At 39.8% G+C, this 25,140-nt stretch overlaps 1 protein-coding gene and 1 long non-coding RNA gene across 4 annotated transcripts in view; one reads left to right on the top strand and one right to left on the bottom strand.

Moving 5' to 3' along the window:
• The window catches only part of col5a1 (procollagen, type V, alpha 1), a 127,290-nt gene that overhangs the window by 46,695 nt on the left and 55,455 nt on the right, over window positions 1-25,140 (top strand). For all 3 annotated transcript variants that reach the window (XM_057818117.1, XM_057818116.1, XM_057818118.1), the window contains exons 5-13: window positions 13,494-13,625; window positions 15,533-15,628; window positions 15,688-16,074; window positions 16,146-16,234; window positions 16,387-17,092; window positions 17,219-17,275; window positions 22,011-22,052; window positions 22,400-22,462; window positions 23,087-23,161. In XM_057818117.1, the coding sequence (XP_057674100.1) occupies window positions 13,494-13,625; window positions 15,533-15,628; window positions 15,688-16,074; window positions 16,146-16,234; window positions 16,387-17,092; window positions 17,219-17,275; window positions 22,011-22,052; window positions 22,400-22,462; window positions 23,087-23,161 (1,647 nt within the window). The remainder of the gene's footprint in view (window positions 1-13,493; window positions 13,626-15,532; window positions 15,629-15,687; window positions 16,075-16,145; window positions 16,235-16,386; window positions 17,093-17,218; window positions 17,276-22,010; window positions 22,053-22,399; window positions 22,463-23,086; window positions 23,162-25,140) is intronic.
• On the bottom strand, window positions 353-24,894 carry LOC130905091 (uncharacterized). Its single transcript, XR_009061024.1, has 3 exons — window positions 24,774-24,894; window positions 23,080-23,159; window positions 353-589 (listed from the first exon to the last, which is right to left on the bottom strand). It is a non-coding gene; the product is annotated as an uncharacterized LOC130905091 (long non-coding RNA).

The raw sequence follows: 25,140 nt of genomic DNA, 5'->3' as shown, positions 1-25,140 counted from the left end.
TAGGTTATAGTACTAACAGTTCACAGTTCACTTTGTGCTGAGAAAAAAATACCAATGCTTAAAAAAAATCAAACATCTTAAGCAGTTATTCACAATGTTACGCATGACTTAAGTACTCTTTTCACCAAATACTTTTTTACTTGTACTTGAGTAAATTTTTTCGATGACTACTTTCACCTTAATAATATTGTTTTGAAGAAAGGCTACTCTAACTTGAGTAAAACTTTTTTAGCTACTTTACCCACAACTAAAAATATACCTTTTGTTAAAAAAAAAATATATATATATATCAGTCACATAATTTTTTTCCTTTACTATGTATATTTTCCACAGTAAAGTTATTTTGGTGTAATATCTGCTCCGTCAGCATGCTTTGTGTTCTGTGTATGACCCCCCACATGCTGTCATGTCCATGGAAGCTCAGAGGTGGTCAGGCATTGCGAAAGTACTTACCCGAAAACCCTCAAGCTTTGGTTTGCGGTTTGGTTTTTAAAGTGGATGTCGTGGTCAGCGGGACAAACGTCCATGAGTACCGTCTGGTGGCTTGTCTCGGTTCTGCCGACTGTGTTGTTCAAAGACAAAGTTGTGTCTGGAAATATGATAAACACAATTAACGTTTCGCAATCATTCCACCCGATTAAATGTATGGAAAGAAAAACAATCGACTTATTTCGATTTATAATGGTAAAAATGGCCATTAAACTAAGTTTGGACATGGCTACAGTAAGTCAATGTAAAGTGTAAGGTTATGGCGGAGAGGCTGGTGAACAGGGATGCGCACGCAAAGGCAGTCGAAGCCAACTCTGGAAAAAGTGATGAGCTTGCAGCTGAGGTCAGTCTTGGAATTGTCGCCACATGGCATGACATCATCCAGAGCTTTCTCTTGGTCTCGCCTACTGTGCGAGACCATTAGGTTTTACGATCCTTGAAAGACTTTTCTTCCATACATTTCGAATGTACCCGATTTTTATGAAATAATTTACACCTTCATGCACGAATTATGCTTTTATTCCATACATATAAGACAGGGGCCTCAAACTTGCGGCTCAGGGGCCAATTGCGACCCACCAGACAGTATTTTGCAGACCTCATTTGGCATCAGATTGACGTATCTGTGTTGCTTGTATGTAATGGGCAGTGAGAAACATATATGATTAATTTTAAATAAAATGAATTAATTACTTAGATAGTATTAAATATAAAAGAATTTAAAAACTGTAAATAAAAAAATAAAGCCATGAGCAATAAAAGATATGAATAATTCAAAATAAAATAAAAACTCACAAAATAAATTTCAATTTCCAAAAATGAAACATTGTAATAAATTTAAAAAAAAAATATATATATATATATATATATATATATTCGTAAAATAAATAAAACAAATTAATTAATTTAGGGATAGTGGTAGTATCAAATATCAGAATAGTATTAAATATAAAAATTCTAAAAATGCAAATCGGGAAAAGGCCAAGAGCAATAAGAAATATGAATAATTCCAAATAAAATAAACATTGATTGAAAAAAAAAAAATCAATTTCCAAAAATAAAACATTGCAATAAATTTAAAATAAAATAAAATAAAATGAATTAATTAATTTAAAGATTGGGGCGCATCAATTATTTAAATAGTATTAAATATAAAAATTAAAAATGAAAGTTTAAAAAAAGCCATGAATAATAAATATGAATTATTCAAAATAAAATAAAGAATCATTTTAGAAAATGTACATTTGTGAAAATAGATAAATTGAAAAAGAATAATAATAATAATTTTAAATAAAATAAATGAATAAATTAAAGGATCATTTTGGGGGGAAATATAGTTTAAATCGTAATTCATAAATAATAAAACACAATTTTATAAAGCCATGAGTAATAAAAAAAAATATTAAAAAAATTCTTAAATCTAATCACTTAAAAAAATAAAACTTGAAAAAACTAAATCAAAACAAGTTGAAATAAAGAAGCAGAATAAAGACAAAAATTCAAATAAATGTGTATTTTCCTCTCGGAATTATATTGCTTTATTATTTTTTTGTTTTGCATTATAAATCTCTCCACTTTGCTCAACTCTTTGGCTTACGTTGACAGCAATAGACGTCCAATCCATTTTAACTAGGAGGTGCTGGAGCTCCACTCATTTGAAATGGATTGGATGTCCATTGCCTTCAATAGATCATTACACAATCAATTTCCCTCTTTTACTAACTACCACAACAAATACTCCGTCACCTTCGCGTTCCTTGTGAGGATACGTGCTACAGAAATTGACTGAATAAATAAATAGTGCTTAATATGTATCCATATGCTTCTAATCCACCATATTAACATTCAAAGTGTTTACTTCAAAGTATTCACAGTCATGTCTGGTAATGCAAACCAAGCAACACATGGTTACAACATTGCATCAGTATGCTTCAACTAAAACCTGGTCATTGTACTTTAACGCATCCGCCATCCATTTGTCACATGTTTCCATACTGTTGGTTTAGGAAAAGAAATATCTGTAAGGACTTTCCACCAATTAAAATGAGTTCTCTAACTTGAATCAGATGTTTGCTCCCTTGAATTTCTTCAGTCAGTCCTCCTCCATTTTTCTAGGAAAAGTCAAACACGCACAATGTCTGATATAGGAGGGGAGCAGATCTAGTTTCCACCTTTCCACACCCCCATAAAACGAATGAGAAATGGGCATATGGCCCAGAGAGACACGGGATGAAGCTGTTAGCGATGAACACAAAATGCGAGAATGTGTCATCACAGCTCGCTTCTTATATTGAATGCTGATTTACGGCAGGCAAGCTGAGCTGGCAGCTTGGGTTTAGCCACTGGCCCGCAGCCAAGATGTGTAAATATTCTGTTTATGTACCATTAACCAGGGACTTGGACCTCCCAGGGTCACCGCTAACGCCGTTTGTCCTGAGGATTTAACCTAATCAAGCTGCTAGGTGAGGCGGAATAAGCAAACCATTGCTGGATTCTAGAGAGCAGCGTTCCGTAATGGTCCTGCTGCAAGGGGACACCGCAATTAAGTTAATTCAGCGTTTATGGACCACTTAACAAAAAAAATGCCATCGACTCACAAGTAATCAAAAACAAACGGCCACCGAGCTTGCAATGTGGCTGAACGCCACTGAATTGGACAAATTATTGTTACAATCAGAGGTGGGGAGAGTAGCCAAAAATTTTACTCAAGTAAGAGTAGTGTTACTTCAAAATAATATGACTCGAGTAAACGTAGTCATACAAAACATTTACATTTAAGGTTTAAGTCGAAAAGTATTCGGTGAAAAGAGTCCTAAGTAATGAAGAACTGCTAACAATTTCCGATATATATATATTTTTTTATCTTAGCACGCCATCTATTTTAACTGTTATTATACTGTACTATAAGCTATTACATAACCATATTAGGCACCCCAAAATACGTAAAATTCCTTGCATTGTGACTGGAAAAATCTTCAGAAATGAAAGCTCACCAGTCAAAAGAGAATGAGTGCTCTCTAGTGGAGAAAAAATATTTCCTACCATGAAATTAAAACAAGCATATCTGTTTCCGTGGTCGATCAATGCCAAATAAAAACTGGGAGAGTTCGGAATCCGAACTTTTGATTATTTTGACAGTTCAATTTAATTTCATTCAATTCAATTCAATTCAATTTTATTTGTATAGCCCTGGATCACAACAACGTTGTCTCAAAGGGCTTTGCAGAGGCAATATGATACACAATCAGAAACAGCAAATGAAGCAACAAAGATGAATAAATAAATTCAAGTCCTGGGTATCCCCCATCCTTAGACCCTCCATGTCAGCAAGGAAAAACTCCAAAAACTCCAGAGTCTTTGGGAGACAGGATTTTATATATGAAATATTTTATATATGGAGTGAAAAATTTTTTTAAGACGCCACATGATTGAACAAGCCAGCGATATCATCGAACTTCTGACTGGAAGCTTGTGTGTGTTCATGTGACTATCATTATGCCCAATTGGTACAATGGAGTCATGTGATTATCGTTGCGACGTCTGACTGGTGAAACTGGTAGAGCCACTATCGGCATCTCTGGCAAAAATAAAGTCAAATCCAGTGGTCGAAGAAGTACTAACTTTTTTCTTTTTCTTTTTCTTACCTGACTACAGGTACACATTAGAGTACACATACAGGTGCAAAAAAACTTAAGCAAAAGTACAAGTATCTGAGAAATAATTTACTCAAGTAAAAATACAAAAGTACTTGTTTTAAAATTTATTTACAAGTAAAAGTATTTTCTCCTGATGCAAAAATGTAACATATATATATGTGTGTGTGTGTGTGTGTGTATTTATGGCTGTCAAACGATAAAAATTTTCAATCACGTTAATCACTGCTTAAAACTTATTTAATCGTAATTAATCGCAATTCATATATGCCATATTTTTCTGTACATTATTGATGGAATGGAAAGATAAGACACAAGACGGATATATACATTCAACATACGTAAGTATGTAAGTATTTGTTTACTATAACAATAAATCAACAAGATGGCATTAACATTATTAACATTCTGTTAAAGGGATCCATGGATAGAAAGACTTGTAGTTCTAAAAAGATCAATGTTAGTACAAGTTATAGAAATTTTATAATAAAAGCACAATGCTCATGAATATATACAAAGAAAGAATGCAACTCGCAAGCAGTTAATGTATAGGACGCAAACAGTGTGATGAGACTGCGAGAACTGCCACTGAATACTGGATGCAGACGTTAGCTGGTCCATAGAGCACTGTCTATTGGTATAAGTTCACGTCGCCATTTAATCACGTCACCAGAGCGTGCTGAAACCCATTAAATCAGTCACACCCAAGCGCCAGCAGAGGGCGACAAAACACTAATAAAAAAATGCAAGTAACAAGAGGACATGACACTGCGCTGTCATTAATCTGTTTGAGCGGGTCATTCCGCACATGCGTTAAATGCGTCAAATATTTTAACGTGATTAATTAAAAAAATTAATTACCACCCGTTAACGCGATAATTTTGACAGCCCTAATTATTTATATCCAAGTAAGAACCAGAAAATTCAATGACTGCTCAGTTTTATTTAAAACTGCTGAATGGAAAAAAAGGAGAAATAAAATTGACTGCCCTGTAAACAGAAGCTTAACAATTTTAAAAAATCTGAAACTTAGATTAATGGCGGATTGCAAACAACTATCAGGTGCTGAACCCCCACCTACTGTACAAGAGTGTGCAGCACCCATCTGAAAGTGCGCTGCTCTCACGGGTTTTCTTTTATTGGTCAATATCTTGTTCACCTGCCTAATCTTGCTTGTACTCGTGTTGCTGCCTCTGGTGCTCGATTACGGTATAGTTGCGAGGGGCCTATTGATTGCGCCGAAGGCATGAAAACGAAATTATCAATTCACAATGAGAAAAAAAGAAAACAAAAGTAACGTGTAACGCAGGCGACAACTTGAAAAGTAGTGGAGTAAAAAGTACATATACGTGCTGTAAAATGTACTGAAGCATACGTAAAAAGTACCACTTCATATTTGTACTCAGGTAAAGTACAGATAAACTTACTTAGGTACAGTTACTGAGTACTTTTACTTCGTTACATTCTACCACTGGTCAAATGTCATATGTAGAATAAAGAGGAAACAAGAAGTATAGCCCAAAGTAGCAGAGTCAGAGTAGCGTTTCTTCTACTCACATAAAAGTAAAAAGTATGGTGTGGTAAACCTACTCTTGTTTATTTATATAGTACGTTTTTCTGAAAAAAGAAAAAAAAAGTCCTCAAGTAAATATAACACACACATTACTCCCCACTTCCTGTCACAGTTTACAACAACACACCTGGTTACTGACTTTCGTACATAGAACAAACTTGAATAGAATTGAGTAGAATAGAATGGCTTTATTTATTGTCATTGTACAGAACACAATGAGATTTAAATCTTCGCCATATCGGGCACTGCATAAAACAAACACAAAAGTACAGAAGACTAATATAAAAAACAGTGTACACAGATTGGGAATAAAGTGAATAAGGCTAGGTTTTAATGCACAAATCAGATTTTTTTTGTCATATCTGTTTTTTTTTTGCATGCCCGTTCAGACCGCCATTTTCAATCGCGAAAAGTGTCGCACATGCGTGGAAGACAAATAATAGACACATAACAAAGTCGCACGGAGTAAAGTGACCTCCAGGCACAGATGTAGAAAAATACGTCACAAGAAAGGAGCGCCAACATATGCTAGCACAATTAACATAGTGGTCTATGACGTCACTGTCCATGGATTAAGTTGAAACTCTTGAGCTATGGAAGTAGCGGAATGCTTGCACAGCAGCCCTCCATGTTTGATTTTATTTCCCGGACTACTTCATCTTGCCAATTCACCCGTTGCTTAAAAATACAAACTAACGTCATCAACGGTCGTCTGAATTCTGATTTGGGAGACTTGAGAGTTCAGACCGCAGACACATTCTGGAAAAATGTGGCCCAGATCAGATTTAAGACCCACAAATGAAAGTGACCTAGATCGGATTTGAAATGTTCCACTTTTATCCGACTTCAGACCGTCAAGTTAATGCCTCACTCGAGTCGGAAAACAAGAAAAAAATCTGTACATTAAGATTAGAGGTCGAATGATATATCGGCCGGCCAATGTATGGACTTTTTCCAATAAACAATTAATAAAAAACATAAGCCAAAAAAAAGTAATTTTTGATCAGGCATCTGTGTGGGCAACCGTTGCCACCGCTGACTGACGGTAGGATCCTGGAAGGACCCTGCAGCAGCTTGGAGGCAGGCTGCTACAGGAAGCTTCAGGCTTGCCTGTTTTGTAAATAGTGTAAGATAATTTTTATCTTACATGGGAGAACATGCAATGTTGCTTTAGCCTTTAAGGTGTTTACTGAGTGATCCTTGCACTCTAAATGTAACTCTTAGCGTTTGTGTTGCATTCGTGTTTGCATTAGCTTTAGCATGGCTAGCATCCTCTTTAACTCACTTGTTTACCTCTTGTCGTGACGTCCTGGTGGGTTTAATTATTTGAAAATAATGTACTGTTCTTGCTGAGTGTGTATAATCATAAAAAGAAGTGCTGCGTTTGTTGGTTTGGTAGCACTAAATCGAATTCATCCTTTAAGTCTCAGGTCATCATTGTGAATTTGAAGCTGAGCAATTTAAAAAAAAAAAGTCTTTCATAATCTACATGCTGTAAAAAAAAAAAAGTATTTCGGCATATAATATCGGTTTACAATATCGGTAATCAGCTGAAATTTTTGTTAATATATCGGTATTTGTGCCCTGCGATTGGCTGGCAACCAGTTCAGGGTGTCCCCTGCCTACTGCCCGTAGTTAGCTGGGATAGGCTCCAGCACCTCCGCGACCCTCGTGAGGAAAAGCGGCATGGAAAATGAATGAATGAATGAATATCGGTATTTGAAACTGCCAAATCGGTTGACCTCTATGTAAGACTGGCGGTATGAACCCAGCCTAAGCGACTAGCAGCAAGTGGTGATGTCGTGATAATATAACATACATGTAATTTACAGTACTCGGACATAGAGGCAGATTGCTGACTCGATATGATAGTGCAAATGATAGTTATTTCTGTCATTTGCTGCTATTCTTTACATTTGGTTGTAAAGTTTTAGCATGTCACAACGGCTACCAAGATTCACCTGGACAGGCTATTCAACAGAACATTTTCAACCATGGCTTGGACAAACAATGCTTTAAAATGTCAACGCTTGTGGGTTTTTGTTTTTTTGCATTGTTGTGCTTGCAATGACAGATGTTGTAACTTTGTTGTGAAGCTTTTTGAGAAAAATCGCACATCGTGGGAATGCATTTCAGAGGGACGGGGTCCAGAGAACGCGGTTCAGCCTGAATAGTTTTGGGTTGGGTTCAGGCAGGGAGACAGATGTTTGGCTGCGGAACTCTCTCCCGCCTTCACCTGGACACAAGCGGAAAAGTACCGGGGTCCAACAAGGATTAAGGGTTTGATTGTGACAAGCGTTTCCCTCCCACTTCTATTTGCATTTCAATCACTGCATACATGACATGTTTGATCAATGGTGTTTTTTTGGTCTCGCTTTAGTGATTGAGGATCGTGTAATTACATTGCGCTCATTTCAACCAGAAATGTTGCATTAACATTCGCCAGCGCATCACATCTGTACAACAGCTGCACATATTGCACTAAAAAGAGCCTCTCAAGCTCCAAGTCGGGGAACAAGAAGATTATCTTCGGCATTGTCGACGAATGGCATAGAACAGGGTGACAAACGTGTGGCCCGCGGGCCGAGGTGGACCCCGTGGTGGGTTGTTCTGCTTGACAGGCACGTTTGTAGCTCATTTATACTGTACATACAGAATTACATGCTTTTATTTTGACATTGGCTCCATAAAACTGCTGATTTGTGCACTTCTGCACTTTTTTCTCCGCAGTTACACTCGTTCCTTTATCCAGTCAAAACTTCTACCGTCAATGGAATTTTTGCATTTTTAAAATGATATCGGATAATACTGACTTATTAGATGTCTCCAAACCAGAGGTGGGTAAAGTAGCCATAACTTTTACTCAAGTAAGAGTTGCGTTACTTCAAAATAATATTTCTCAAGTGTAAGTAGTCATCCAAAAAAATACTCAATTACAAGTAAAAAAGTACTTGGTTAAAAGAATATTCAAGTAAGAGTAACATTGTGAGTAACTACTTACATTTTTTTATTTTTTTTTTCAAACAATGTTTGTTTTTTCTCAGCATAAAGTTATCTATATGAACTGTTGTTATGATACTGTGCAATAACGCATTACAAAAATACATTAAGCCAAATACAAAAAAAAAAATTGAATTCCGGCAAGAGAAAAAGAAATTGACAGAAATAAAGCACTATTCGTCCAAAAAGCATGAGTGCCCTCTAATGAAGAAAATAGTTCCTAGTTTGAATTGTGAATAGTTCCTTCATAGTTCCTATTATGAAATTAAAAGGATCATATCTCCAGTTTTCCGTGGTCAATCGGTGACAACTAAAAATTGGGAGCGAGGTTAAAAGCCACGCTTTCGAGTCATGTTAAGGGCGGCGCTCTATATGAAATACCACATTTTTCATGGTGCTTTAAAGACACCACATGAATGAACAGGCTGGCGTGATCATAGAACTGCAAGCTTGCGTCTGATTGGTATAATGGAGTCATGTGATTATTGTTGCAACGTCTCATTGGTGAAATTGGTAGAGCTACTCTTGGCATCACTGGCAATACAGAGGGAAAATGTAACGACTCTTGTAAAGCCCAAAGTAGCGGAGTAAGAATAGCGTTTTTTTCTTCACAAATCTACTCAAGTAAAAGTAATAAGTATGGCTTAGTAAAACTACTCTTAAGTACATTAAGCACAAGAAGTACATTTTTCTCAAAAAGTTACTCAAGTTCATGTAACTGAGTACTGTACATGTAACGCATTACTACCCACCTCTGCTCCTAGCTAAGGTGCTTGGGATTTGTTATGTGAGCATTATCATTATTAATGCATTCAGTAGGGCATCATAATTCAATTAGCCATAATATGTTAAGTCCACGACCGCATATATCGGTATTGGTTTAATATTGGTATCGGATTTTTGGAGTTGACTATATCGGTTAAAATGTCATTATTGGACAACTCTAGTTATGACTATCCTGGTGATGTCACTTTACCATGTTGCATCATGACAACTGCCTCTGTCATTGGGCGGGTTGAAACTGACAAATACATTCTTTCTGTGTGTTGACCATAAGATAATGATAAAGATGATTCGTACAATCAAGTGTCAAACCAGGATTCATCTTCGTAAAATCACCCTCAACAAGCATGATGTTATTTGACGTTTCCCTTATTTAGTGTGAAATGAATCCCAACATCCAATGTTATGACATGTAACCCGATAGGTTAGCCAATGGATTACATGGGTTATTGGTTACCCTAATCTTACTCTATTGAAGCTTTAGATGAATGGATCTATTATACGTCATTTTTCCGGAGCCTTGTAGAACAAAGCCCAGGGAACATAGTCACGTTGTTCTCAACAGCACTGCGAATGTAATTCCCGACCAAGTGTGAGCTCATTCTGTATACCGAAATCCCATCCTCCCCTTAGAGCACAGCTGCAAATCACCACCTCTCGCCAAACCTAACGACAAAACCGACTCCAAATCCTCACTTATCCCGAAACGGAGACGTGGTCACTTGACCATTTCGGGGCTATTTCATTCCTCTTGTCTCAGAGGAAGCATAGGGATTTGTTTTCTTGCACCCAAAGTAAGCGACAGTGATAAGCCAAGACAGAGCAGGAAACATTATTTATCCCTCAGAGTCTGAGGACTATTAAGGGATCACAACGTTTTAGTGTTCAGAGTGTCAACTCTGCAAACTAACACTTTCATTAAAAATAGGGGTGTCAAACTCATTTTTGGCCATATACGTTAACTCGCTGGCTGCCATTGACAGCGTTAGACGTCAGTGGTACTCAAAGATGAGCATTCACAGCCAGTCCTTCCAATTTAAGTGAAATGGACATCTTTTGTAGTCAATGGCAAAGAGTTCATTTTGTGTCACTTCCTTGTGATTTTAAGATACTTACGGGTCACTTACTGACTGTAAATTCATAATTTCCTGTCGATTTTTTTTTGGGCTGCTTGCTGTTGATTTTGAAGTATTTCTAAGCCATTTCTTGTTGGTTTGGGGGCATTTTTTAGGTCACTTCCTTGTCAACTGATTGGCTGCCATTGACAGTGCTAGACGTCCAATCAGTTTTGACTGAGGTCGGGGTGGGGGGGGGGGGTGAACAAAGACACTTATGGGTCACTTCCTATAAATTTTGGGTCATTTTTTTGTTGTTGTTGATTTTTTTTCCGGCAATTCAAGGCTGATTCCGGTTAATATTTTGGGGCACTTGAAGGTTACTTCCTGTTGATTCTGGGGCATTTTTGGGTCACTTCCTTGGCTGTCTTTGACAGCGCTAGACGTCCAATCCATTTTAGCGGAGAGGGGGCGAATATACGATGATACTCTAGTTATGGATCACTCCCCATAAATTTTGGATCATTTTCTGTAGATGTTTAAGGCGTTTAGGGCTGCTTCCAGTTGATTTTGCGGGACTTGAAGGTTATTTCCTTTTGATTTGGTGTCCGTTCCTGTAGATTATGTGGCATTTTTTAGTCAATTCCTGGGCTGTCATTGACAGCGTTAGACGTCAAATCCATTTTGACTGGTAGGGGATGAATAAACAAAACTAAGTGCACTAGCGCTTGCACTGGATCGCACAAATCACAAATCTATGGTTACAGCTAAGGGTGTAATGGTACATGTATTTTTATTGAACCATTTTGGTATGGGGTGCTCGGTTCGGAACGGAGGCGTACCGAACGAGTTTCTGACGTAATGTAACCCTTACTTTTCGAGGCTGTGAGTCGATCGGGTTACAGTTTCTTTGTGTTTACTCCGTCTTCTCTACTATAATGAGGACCAACACGGTAGGACAGTATATAACCCAGAAACGTCAACTGGGCGACAACGTGGCCCCCGCAAGAACGCAGCCAATGCACACCAGTCGCAGTGTGGCCGCATGTTACGCGTCCCAGAAGCGGATCAACGCGACGCACGCAAAGGGAACGGCAGAAAAAGTTTATTATTTGACGCGAGACACGGCCCTCCTGCGATAATACTACTAGCTAGGATCGGGCAGACCGGAAGTCACTCGTGTAATACGGTCGATTTTCAAACTAATATGCAATCGTATCCCACTTTTTGAGTCCATCAGATCTCTTGAGTGGTAGATCAGGGTACAGTTGACTTGTCTTTGTTTATTTACTGCTGTCTTCTCTGCTATAATAATAACCAACACGGCCCCGTGTTCAATACAAAACCCTCCTACCACAGCAAAACAAGTAGGAACTAATATTCACATAGGAACTAAAGTTATACAACATAAAATATACAATATAAATGAATACTACATCACATTTGTAAAATATAAACACATAATAAAATAAATAATAGCCCATTTAATTAAAATAAATTGAAATGAGCTAAAACACCTGTAGTTAAATAATAAGAATAATACACTGATCCTGCTTACACAATTAAATTTATTAATTTTTGTGTGGCGCTTTAACTTGAGAAAATCCACCAATAAAGCTTTTGAAAACCGTTCATAAGGGAAAAAAATGATTCATTGAGGCATTTCATTTGTAAAATACATGTTAAAATCTTTGTCATTTGGGATTGCTTTTATTTTTAGCACAGGACTTCTTTTTTCTTCTTTCTTTCAGAAAGAAAGCTGACCAATACGCGGGGTCTGAAAGGCAAATTGTTGTTGGATTATTATCTTTACGTACCCGCTACTTTTTGAGCAGAATTCTAGCTTTGTATAGGCTAATGTTCCTATTGTTGAAAGCACAAAAGTGTGTAATAAACAACTAGCACATTTATATTTTGCATTTTGTTTTTTTACTGTACCGAAAATGAACCGAACCGTGACCTCAAAACTGAGGTACGTACTGAACTGAGATTTTTGTGTACCGTTACACCCCTAGTTACAGCACCAATGTCAAAATAAAAGCATGATTTTTTTATGAACAGCATGAATGAGCCTGCCAGCCAGGCAGAACAACCCCATGAGTTGGATTGAGGCCTCTGGTGGGCCGCGGGACGTACATTTGACATCCCTGATTAAGAATCCAAATCAGTTGAAATAACTTGGTTCCAAGTCACATTTTCTTCTATAGGCAGATCATGTCATTACTTTTCTTTGTTTTTTTTTTCAAGCCCTCTTGCTTTTATTTTGTTAATAGGTTACTTCTGGCACATCCAAGACTGAGGGGCTAATTAGAAACACAGAGCAAGGGAGTCCATTCCCACAGTTGTGCCTCGTTTTTCATCCTCATTTGTTTGAGCTAAGTACATCGCATATTGGAATGATGCGCTATGACATCACTGCATTTGGAGGTGCAATGAGAACATGTTTGGGCTGAAGCAATACACTTGTAGCAGACACACATAGCTACCCGTACCCAGCTCCCAGTCTAGCCTGGGGATCCCACGGAGCCTTCATGTTCTTTTCCCTTCTCTTGCGCTCGCCTCGCCATCAATCTAACCGCGCTTGTCAGCATTTTTTCTTTCTTAAATAACCGTTTTACCGCCCACTGGCCGGCCCCTCTCCGCCTACCCCTCCATACAATCTTCTGTAAGTCAAACTTCTGCAGGTCTGCTCACGCTATGCGCAATCACATCACCGTCAGCTCCGAGGCATAAAAGTCTTTAAAAGTCAGCAATCTTAAGAAAAATGAAAGGGGCGGAAACGAACGCCCTGAAGTCACAGTCAGACCCCGACCTAGTTTGTGTGCAGATGTTCTACTTTGTCCTTATTTGTTGATAGTCCGTCCCCCTCTCTCTTGTCCTTGTTTGTTTAAATGCATAACTCGGTCGTCTCGCTCACTTCCTGTTTCTCGTTGTTTCCAGGGAGACATCCAGCAGCTAATGATTGTAGCAGACCACCGCGCCGCCTATGACTACTGCGAGCACTACAGCCCCGACTGTGAAGTGGCTGTGCCCGACCAACCACAGAACCAGGACCCCAACACTGACGACTACGTGAGTTGTTGCAATCAGAATAAGATCTTCAGAAGATTCATCTCAGTTTTCAAGTGGGCCTCGTCATCATAAGCAAGTCTCAAGTCTTTCAGTTTTCAAGCACCTCCAGCTAACTTTCTAGCAGGTCAAATCAGTACTTCAAGTCATGGGTCATGTTTAGACTTCAAGGGTTTGAGACTAGGTCACATGTGATAGAACTTAATCCCATTTCTAGTTCAAGCCAAAAAGAAATCAATGTCTCTGTTATGCCAAAACACTCCTCAATACACTTCGAATACTAGTTCCTATAGACTAAGGGGCAGTTTACATGCCGACTCTGCGACACAAAGACGCAATGACTGAGTAGCGGACTCGCCTCGCATGCATATGGTGTCGGCGAAGACGAAAAATTCTGAATCCTGCCTCCAAAGTGGAAGAATCCGATTGCGGGGGATTGAGGGGGGCTTCCTCGGCATGCATATCAAATGCTCCCGCGGCGCGATACCGCACCGATAATGTCAGCACTCGTACATGTGACATTGGGCGTGCGCAGCGGCGCTACTAAACATTAAAAACGGCAAATATGGCGGAATGTCGGCTTTAATTTACTGTTTTAATAATATTTTTAAATTAAATATGTAGAACGTTTCCATTTTGTGCCTTTTTGAACAAAAGAAAAATGCCATTGCTTCGAGTGGGCGGGCATATTTTTTTCCGGGCTTAGGGAGCTTGGTGGGGTCAAAGTGCAACATTCTATGTCGCCCTGTAAATCTGCATTGCCCCCTAGGGCCTGGAATGAATATTACATCGTTTTCATGCGGAATTACAACATTGTTCGAATGGAGACGGGCCCATATAAATGCAAATTTGGAATTTTTCGTATTCTCGGAGAGTCACCATGTAAACGGCACCTAAGGCTGAATTATGACTGCAGGCATATCTGATTCCAATTGATTCCTAAAATCTGATTTGTAGAGCTGACTGTTTACACTATGCTTAGCAAGTGTTCAAATCAGATCTGGGCCTGTTCAGACTGGGCCACATTATTGACTCATCTGACAGGACTCTGTGGCAACGAAAGCGTCATCCAGCATAGAATTACGTCACAGACAGACAAAACCTATCTGAGCTCAGACTTGGGCATATCAGATATGAAAACTACCTGTATGGGCTTTCAATCAGTCTCGCAAAAATCAGATTTCTGTGCTTTGTGACAGTTCAGACGACAAGAGAGCCATCTAGTTTAAATCTGGACGGGCTAAAAATCAGATTTTGGCTGCCAGTCTGAACAAGGCCTATGACGCTGAAGCACTACAAAAGTATTTCATTGCCTTGAACCCATAGCCATTTGGAATGGTCCATCAAACAGGAGCACTCTTTTTCACCGAGCGAGTATGTTGGTTTGTCGGGCAATAGGTGGAGCTATGACAATGTTGAAAGATGCCTGTCCAAAGCTAAATTCCTCCCCTGATCCGCACCGCTAATTAACCGTGACCTAGCAACATGTTCAAGGAAGAACAGCAACTTGACCTTTGAGTGTAACGTTCACTCAACAAACAAATCATTCCTCATTCATAGATGGGGTAACAAGTTTGAACAGGGGGTGTCCAGTAAACATTTCTACAAGTCAAAGGCATTCCTGTTTCTGGATTAATGGTACTGCTTTCCAATAAGCTATTCATGAAGGACAGCTTTAAGATTCAAATTATATGTGCTACAAGCTATGATTCTAAGACACTATTATAATATTTTTTTTCTTTTTTATCGTATGACCTACATTTCCTTGATACTAATTAATACGCTCCAAAAGCTTTGGCACCATCTTGTGGCAATAATGTGTATAGGTTAATTTGTGGCCAGGTGTGCGTTCATCGTACGTTGATCACTTAATAGAGAACAGTCTCTCATTGTCCCTCTTTGTGATCTAGAACACAGAGGAGGACAGCTACTATTATGAGTACCCCTACTATGAAGACGTGGACGGAAAATCGCTTGATTCAACTGATGCAGAGGAGACAACTAAGGTAGTCAAGGTAGTCGATCAATAAAAGGGCCACTAAATCTGTGCTACTGTACATTACAGGTCACGGACAGCCTGGCATCCAAAGTGGAGGATGCCGTTCGTACCGCTGGCACAGGTGGCAAAGTGGTCATCTCTTCGTCTTCTAGTTCGTCTTCCAGCACGGGCTCTTCCTCTAGTAGCTCTTCGGCAACCACCACGGACGACGCTGGTGCATACGATGGTTATGACAGTTATGGGACCTATGAGAGCTACTATGATGAGCTGAAACCTACACCCGAGGGCGACGGTTCTAAACGAATCACCATCACAAGCACGGGCACCGGCGGGAAACTGGATCTGGGAGCGGCCGGAAAGATTGACCTGGGAACAGGAAGCGCAGTGGAAACCAGGGTTATCTCCGGTGGAGGTGGTGGCGGCGGATCCTCGATCACGATCAATAAAACAACTGTAGGTGAATTTTTCAGATGTTGACACCAGTCGTAATAGTCGGTCAATCTTAATGGCTTGCATATTCCTAGCTCGGAACGTCGTATGGTGACTACGGTGATTACGGAGATGGGGATTACGGCGTGGACAGTCACGTGACTACTGGCGGAGGCAGTAGCAGGTAGAGGACTTGAGTCACATTATATCCTGTCAATCAGACTTAAATTACCAATTTTTGGACTTGCGACAACAACTTAGCTTGACATTGATATTCATGACACTTGACTTGACCTGGAAAAATATTTTTCATCCTCCATTCTCCTCAAATCCTAGCCGTACAGTTCACATTGGCGGTGGCGGCGGCAGCAGTAGCAGCACCATTAACCTCGGCGGTGGCAGCAGCACCATCGACCTGGGCCTTAGTGGAGGAACCATTGACTTGGGGGCCGGGAGCAGCAGTAGCATCGACCTCGGTGGCGGAAGTAGCGGCACAATTAGGCTTGGCGGCGGAGGTAGCAGCAGCAGTGGGACCATCTCACTGGGTGGCGGAGGCAGCAGCGGCACCATCAGGCTGGGCGGCGGAAGCGGCACCATCGACCTCGGAGTTGGCGGCACTAGTGACACCATCACACTGGGTGGGGGCGGAAGCAGCAGTAGCAGCACCATCAGTCTTGGCGGTGGAGGTGGAGGAAGCAGCAGTACCACCATCACCAGAGGAGGCGGCGGAAGCAGCTCCACGATCACCCTCGGCGGCGGATCAGTTTCGGTCGGAGGTGGTTCAGTGTCGGCGGGAGGCTCCTCCACAGTGGGCGGCGGATCGGCCAGCGCTGGAGCCGGAGCCGGTGGTTCCATCGCCACTGGAACTGGACTGGGCATTGATGGCGAGGGGGACTACACCGACTTGGACTCTTTCAAGGCGGAGCACATCAACAACTATGATGATTTGGATCTGAATATTTATGATGAGAACTACGACGACTTGGAATACCCTGACAAAGGTTCCAAAGTGCTTCCTGCCGAGACCGAGTATTACGGACAGGTGAGGATGAACAGGATGCAATGGTAATGGGGGAGTGTGCAATAAAGAGGACAAGTGGGATGGAGCTAGTTGAAGAAGGGAGACAGAAAAAGGATTCGCGGCTAATGCTCGGGTTTATTGTTGCAGGTCGATGGCGTCCGTGGCGAGAAAGGGGAGAAGGGAGAACCTGCCATTATCGAACCCGTGAGTATCAACACGCAAACCCGGGGGACGCCAGTCAACATGACATGACTCATGTCAGACCTCAGTTGCATATTTTTGGGGCTCAAACGTTCGAAGGACTTTGCTAGACTTGAACTACATCAATTCAGAAATCTTGAATGAATACTTTTAAAGATCTGCATTTTTAAGATATGATTGTATACCTCTTGTATTGTATTAAGGAGAAACTTTTGGGGCATTTGTACACGGCACTAAGCTAGCAAAACAACAGTATGCTATGCTATTTATATGACTTACTCCAACCTGTGACAGATTGTGAGTGGCTAATGCACACAAACGGGCAACATTTTATGACTTGACGTGTGACTAACCACATACTGACTTAATTGAAGTGGCGACTTCATTTTCTTGATTTCCACTGGCTTCATACTGAATGATTATGAGAGTCAAGCACAGGTTGTGATTCATCCCCACCTGGATGATTCTCGTGAAAGCTATGCAATACAGTATTGAAGGACATTTACCGAAGCTAGCTTAAAATGACAGAATGCTATGACTCTTTCATTTACAGTAAAATATCTGATTAATATCTAAAAATGTAATATTACACATTATAGTAATGATCACCTATGAATACAGTGCAACAGTAATGAAAGCTGCATGTTCGGACACCATGATTTGCTTAAATATTTTTTTCCAGAGTAGAAACCATTATAGATGGTCATAATTTGCTAAAATATATGGTTTTAAACAAATGTATGTATTCATAAAGAAATTGAATATTTATGATGCTGTTTTGAGGTGAAAACATTAAAGCTTTTCATGGATGCATTACTGTAATGAATTTAAGACACTAAAATCAGTTAAAAACATAGAAAATACTATTTTGGTAAGAAACGGTGGACTGGGCCACATAATAGACATCACCATCTTTCAATTAAAAATGAATTATTTCTGGTTTTCATGACTACATCCCTAAAACCTTCACAGACCTAGTTTAGTTTAGTTTCATGAGAATCACCCACCTATGTCCCCACACACTCATATGGATGTTTGCATCCACCGTCCATATGCACCCATCCTGACAAAAACTGACGGCGGACGTACCACCCGGGAGAATCTGTGGTCATCGGGACGACAATGTAAACATTTGGAGAAGAGCCATGTGGGGCTCGTCAGTCATCTGTAAACAAAGAATGCGCCGTGTCTAAACACTGGCAGAGAGCGGTTGAGAATTCCCTCGAAGGCGTTTCGTTGAGAACCTAAGATGCGTCACTCCCAAAACAAATGTCAACGAGTATACACGGCAGCATGACAGAGCGTTTTCATATTTACACTGTCTGGGTGTTTAGCTTCTCCGTCTTCCAGACAATAGACAGATGTCTACGGTTTTCTCATCGCACGTACGCGTAGACAAATGTGCGACTTGTCATCTGCAGCCACTCTGAGCTATTGCGTGAGGTAAACAATGAATGGGCGGTGACTCGGGGACCCTGGAAAACCGCTGAGGTCACTGAATTGCATCCCAACTCCATTTACAGTCTTTTAATTGGTTTAAAAAAAACAAAAAACTTACACCTTCCCCAATATGTTTGATGTACTCTTATAGAAATGGTGTCTAAAATATTTCTCCCAAAATGTTTCAATCCCAGGTGATACTCATGAAGCTAACCTAAACTATAGACATTAAAGCCTGAAATAGTTCGTTTTTAGTTAAGAGTTGGTTATATCAATTATGTGGTCCAGTCCACCATTTTTTTTTCCAAAATAGTATTTTCTATGTTTTTAACTGATTTTAGAGTTGTAAATTCATGACTGTAATGTATCCATTAAAAGCTTGGATGTTTTCACTTCAATACAGCATCATAAATAGTCAATCAATTAAAAATATATATTTCGGTATCGGATCGGGACTCGGTACAGCAGATTCTCAAAATCAAGTGACTTCAACTCAGACTCAGGAGCAAAAATATGCGATCGTGACATCCCTAGTTATTTCCAATATTTTCATTCTCCGGACCGTTACAAGTGATCACATCGTCATTTTAACAACATAAATTTAAGCTAGTTTTCTTAAATGTCTTTCATTACTGTAATACATAGATTTCATGAGATTCACACAAATGGTAAGATATTCTACTATAGCTAGCTAGTTTTGGAGAGTAAGTCTACTTTCTCTAGATTATACATTTTAGCTCATCTATGGATGTTTAATAGGTTTTAGATCTGGGCTCATTTAGGGCCACTTCAAAATAGGCAAAAATATTTAGAGTAATTTCCAATACTTTAATTCTCAGGATCGTTAAAGTCAGCGATGACACTGTCATTTTAGTAAAATAATTTTAGGCTATTTTAGGTAAATGTTCTTTAACGTAATGCATAGCTTTCATGAGAATTACCCATTGGTATTGTCACCTTCGCCAATTTTTCCATCTTACTGATAGCGTTAGTCCACCACGGTTGAACACAAGTCTTTTCCCCACAAACGTTTTCCCAATAACATTCTAACAGTTGATGCAACCCTTTTCACATTGTGCTGGGCTACAAGCATCTCACGCAAGGACGTAGGTTTAGCCTCAATGATGGTAGGAACGATATAACAGCATGACATGCATGTTCACTTTTTGTTGGGGACAGGACATTAAAAGACCAAACAGACTGGGTGAATGAATAACAACCTAACTTTAGACCATTCGGTTCAAAACTTTGTTTTCAAAAACTACTACAGAAACATTTTGAAAACTTCCAGAATTAATGCCTGAATTATATTAGCAAATTTAAATTGAAATATTTGAACATATATGATATTAACATACACAATAAATACAAACTTGTTAATAATCTCTTAACTATCCAGGAATGCGAAAAAAAAAAATTTGTCCTATGACCACTCAAAAGTTGTCTATCTAAATAAATGAATTAAGTATAACTGAAAAAATGTTTTAGTTAGTGAATAACAAAAATAAAAATGGAGCCTTCCTTCAGTAAAACACTACGCTTTTGTCCACAAGCACAGCCAAACCCTACAGAAGACCCTTTGGGCTGCTTTAAGACCCATCCATCCATTCATTATCTTCTGCTTAATCCGGGGTTGGGTGGCAGGAGCAGCAACTTTGGCAGGGAAGCCCAGACTTTCCTCTCCCCAGCCACCTCAACCAGCTCCTCCAGCGGGATCCCATGGCGTTCCCAAGCAAGCCAAAAGACATTGTCTATCTAGCACGTCCTGGGTCAAACACCTCTCCAGGGAGGCGTCCAAAAGGCATCCAAAGCAGATGCCCGAGCCACTTCAATTGGCTCCTTTTAACGCGGTGTAGCGGCTCGACCCTGAGTCTCTCCAGGATGACTGAGTTTCTCACTAAGGGGGAGCTCGAACACCCTGCGGAGGAAACTCTCGAGCGCTTGTGTCCGGGATCTTGTTCTTTCGTTCATGACCCACAGCTCACGGCCATAGGTGAGGGTATAAACGTAGTTCAACTGGTTAATCGAGAGCTTTGCCTTTTGGCTCAGCTCCTTCACCGCAACGAACTGGTACAGAGTCCGCATCGCTGCAGACGCTGCACCGACCCGCCTGTCGAACTTCCGCTCTCTCCTATCCTCACTCATGAACAAGACCCCAAGATACTTGAACTCCTCCACCTGGGGCAGGATCTCATCCCCAACCCGGAGAGGGCACGCCACCCTTTTTTGACTGCTTTAAGACCACATAAATAAAATAAAAATGAAAATTGGGGAGTAGGGGTTAAACCTTTAAGCAGCTTCCTACTCGAGTTTTGCAGGTTAGCAAGTTCAGACAGTATAATGTTATGCTAAGTCTTAAGCAGGTCGGACTTTCATTAGCAAAATTAGTGGTGTGTTCCCCACCTGCACAACGTTTACATCTTCTTACATTACTTATAGTGGCTGCTGCTGGCCCAAAAAAAATCTAATATCCTTCCTCTTTAAAGGGGTTGGAGGAGGTGGCATGTTGTCGACATGTTGTCTGGGCTGTGTGCGTGGGGGGTTAAGACATCAGTCAATCAAACGTGCGTTTAAGGGAGAAAAATGGACCGGCACATCCAGCAGGTGAAAAGGGGTACATGTACAGTAAGTCTGGACATAAAGAAAATAATTCACATAATACTGGTAGGGTCAATTCTATTCTTACAACATATGAGAAGACAATCTAAATTACCTATATAACTGAACACATAATGCAAATAGAGTTGCTGTAAAGTTGGTGGGGACAATTTGAGCATCCTGAAAAGTTAGTACTGTTATGCCCCTACCGCCCCTATGCAAACCTACGCCCTTGATCTCACCCTCACCCTATTCAGTCAAAAACTGCATTCAACATCCCATGCCTCTCGCACACACTATTCCACTCGTTGGCTAACCTTTCTCTGCCCGGAACACTAATTCAAATAAAGGTTAAAAAAATGTTTATAATCATTAACTGACCACAACATAATCAGATTCAATTTGGCACACAATCTCTTGAAGGCACTCCCATGCTAGAACCGGCGACTCAAAACATTTCCAACACAAAACTGATATTTCAGTAAACCTGACCCGCTTGCCTTTGCAGGAACGTACAGTACGTGTCATGGTGCACGATATGGTGCGCCATTGACTGCAGGGCTTGTTGACTGTACAGATTAATCACCCGCTTAAGTGACGGAATGACAGGCAGGAATGCGCGTAAAGACTCAACCTTGTCATCCTAATAGATTTTTCAAAAGGCGCACCGATAACCATTCGTGTGCTTTGTGCCTTGCAGGGAATGCTAGTGGAGGGTCCGCCTGGGCCTGAGGGGCCAGCGGTAAGTCAAGCCGCCAGAACATTGTCCTCCGCATGTCTTTTTCTCCCGATTGTTGGTGCTGCTCTGCTTTCTCTTCCCGGCCCGGCCTGTTTATGTCAGCGCAGAAAACATGTCTTGATTTCCTCCTTCAGAAAGGGAGTGGTCGCTTTCCCAGATGAGATATGGACTTGCCCAGATGTCCGTTATTTAGTCCCCCACTGTCTTAATTCATCAACATATAAAGAGCGCCCTCTGACGGACTTCACCTATTTCTTTTCCAGTACATGTCTGATCACTTCCCCTCCCCCAAAAAACCTTTTGAGATATATGAGAAAGTTGAGTGTCATCTTTTTGTGCTTATAAATCAGGGTCTTCCTGGACCTACGGGTGCCGCCGGCTCACCAGGCGTTCCTGGAGATATCGGCGAGAGGGTAAGAACAGTCATGAAAACTGCATTTATGTGAAAATATATTACCGATTTTAAGTGTAATGTTTGCCGATGGAGTAAATTTAGGATGATGTGGCACAAAAACGCCTTCAAAACTACCTGAATGACATCAGGTAAACCATCTACACCTAAAATTTTAATTCTTAGCTAAAGCTAAGCTAGAAATGATCTTTTTTTTAGTTGATGCGCTACCATAAAAACAACCTATTAAGAAAAAACGGCTTGACATAAGGAAAATATTACTTAGATTGGATCAAATTATCTGCCAATAGGAGAGGAAAATTAGATTTATTCGAAAAATCTTGGCAGGAAAAAAGATATACACTGCATCAGCTAGCTAAGTATGTCCATTTATTGACACATCAAAATTGGGTCTTAAAAAATGAGAAAACGAGGCAATGACATGTGGAATATATTATCTAATTGAAGAAAAATTATCTGCCAACACATGAGGAAAATCTGACTTGGCAAGCTGTCTTGAAACATGCAACCAACAAGCATTTTTTGCCTTGATTTGAAAGATTTCATTTTGGTTAGATTTGAGTATTTGCAGTTTAAGTGCTAGTGTATTTACAGTTTTATTTGTTTTTGTTTCCTCACCCGTCAGGGTCTTCCCGGTCGTCCTGGTCTTCCTGGTGCTGATGGTCTACCAGGACCCCCTGGCACCGTCCTGATGTTGCCTGTGAGTAAACAACAAGATAACATCAATAGTAGTAGACTTGTATTGTGACTTCTATCCCTATTCAAGTGTGATTCATTGGTTTAAGCCTATAATTTTGTTAGAGTGACTCAATTGGAAAGTAACCTAAAATTTCCTATTGTTTTTTTTTTAATGTTACAATCAGTGTGTTAGCAGCCTCTTGTGGCGTTTGTGGTATCGGCATCAACAACAATCTTCCATTCTTTGACTTGAATCAATTGAACATTTCAAAATAAACCGAAACGTAAGATTATACACAGAGCTGTAATATAGTGTTTTAAGCAGTGTTGTGACTTTTACTTTCAAAAAGTAATTACAGTTACAAAATATTTATCCCAGAAAGTAATTGAGTAAGTACGTGTAATTCAATTACCTCATTGTAAGAGTAATTAGTTACTACAACATCTTTCACATCAAATATGTTTATATTAACTGATTGAACTGATTTTTTTTCATTCAGAGAAACAAACAAACAAAAAAACGTAGGTCACACTTTTTTTTTTTTCTTTTTTAAATTTCACCTATATAAGAGAGTAACGGTAAACAAGCTTTAACTTAACAAATGCTGTGAGAAAAAAAAGCCTTTTTGTTCTTGTTTGTTTTACTGAACCCGCACCGAACCGTGATTTCAGTACCAAGGTACTGTATGTACCGAACCGTGACTTGTGTATATCGTCACACCACTAATATATGTATATATATTTTTCAATATTTAGGTGACTTTTTGAATCTACTACCTCTCCCATCTTTGCTCTTGTTGTTTTGATTAAAAAACATCACACAAGGTTAATAGATAAGTAATTCAAGAAAAGTTTAGAGCAAGTGACTATTTTTGGTAATAAAAAAAAATATATATATATTTTATTGCAGCGTCTACAAGAACAACGGCAACTTAGTGATGATAATCCACACTCATCAGTAAAACTACATTATTTTCAATTAATTGTACCCACCTGGACGCCACAAACTGTATGTAAAAAAAAGTTGCCTGAGAGTTAAAATGACGCTCACCATGCTAATGCTAACGAGAACGCGAATGCGATGCTAACACTCCAAATTACCTAGCCAACCATCATCGCGTTTGCAAAGGCGTCACCACAACACCTTCCCACCTTCCCACTCCCGCTCTGCTCTCTCCTAGGCAGCTGTGACAAAATCAGACAACACACGCTTCATTCAACCAAATTGTACTAACGAGCCCCTTCACATCCACAGTAACGTAACGGCGTTGCAAAGATGGGAAAAGTAATTAATTAGATTACTCACTACTGAAAAAAAATTCCCAATTCCGCCCCCCTCCCCCACACAGACGTGCTTGCCATGTGTTTTTTGTTGCTACGACAATACAAGCACATGAACAGTACATATTTGTAATTACCAATTGGTAATTGGTAAGAATCATCTTTTCCAGAGTATCCGAAGGCAGCATTAAATTAAACGACTGAATCAAAATGGGTATCTCAATTCAAATCAAATTGTGGCATGTACTGAACAATGCAAACGAGTCATCATCATGTTCATTTCACCTTCACCCAAATTAATAGAAGTATGACATCAAAAATCACTCATTTGTAATCCTACAATATTGAATGACCTGTCACGTTTCCCCGCTGATCCCTGATGAGTTTCCCAGAAGTGAGTTTGCTCTTTTTATTTTTTCCACGTGCTGCGTCTGGACAGGATGTCTGTCATTCTGCTGGAAAAATGATTCTCTGAAAGGACAAAAAAAAGGGTTTTCAGCACATTGACTTCATTTGCATTTGTGATTTCGGAATAAAATATCACATATGTGCATGCGGAGTCCAGTGACTTGACGATTGGGCCAACCAGCTAATGAGAGCCACGTTAAATGCCAAGAAATGGTCGCAAAAGAGGGAGTGAATCACTACTGCATGTATATCACCTCTTGATATATACTTTACAAGAAAAGACAGATTATTCAGACCATAAATTCCTGTCGT

The sequence above is a fragment of the Corythoichthys intestinalis genome, chromosome 17 (genome assembly GCF_030265065.1).
Source record: "Corythoichthys intestinalis isolate RoL2023-P3 chromosome 17, ASM3026506v1, whole genome shotgun sequence".
In the NCBI taxonomy this organism is placed as follows: domain Eukaryota; kingdom Metazoa; phylum Chordata; class Actinopteri; order Syngnathiformes; family Syngnathidae; genus Corythoichthys; species Corythoichthys intestinalis.
The sequence above is the reverse complement of the archived record's forward strand: the minus strand, read 5'-3'. Positions and strand labels throughout refer to the sequence as shown.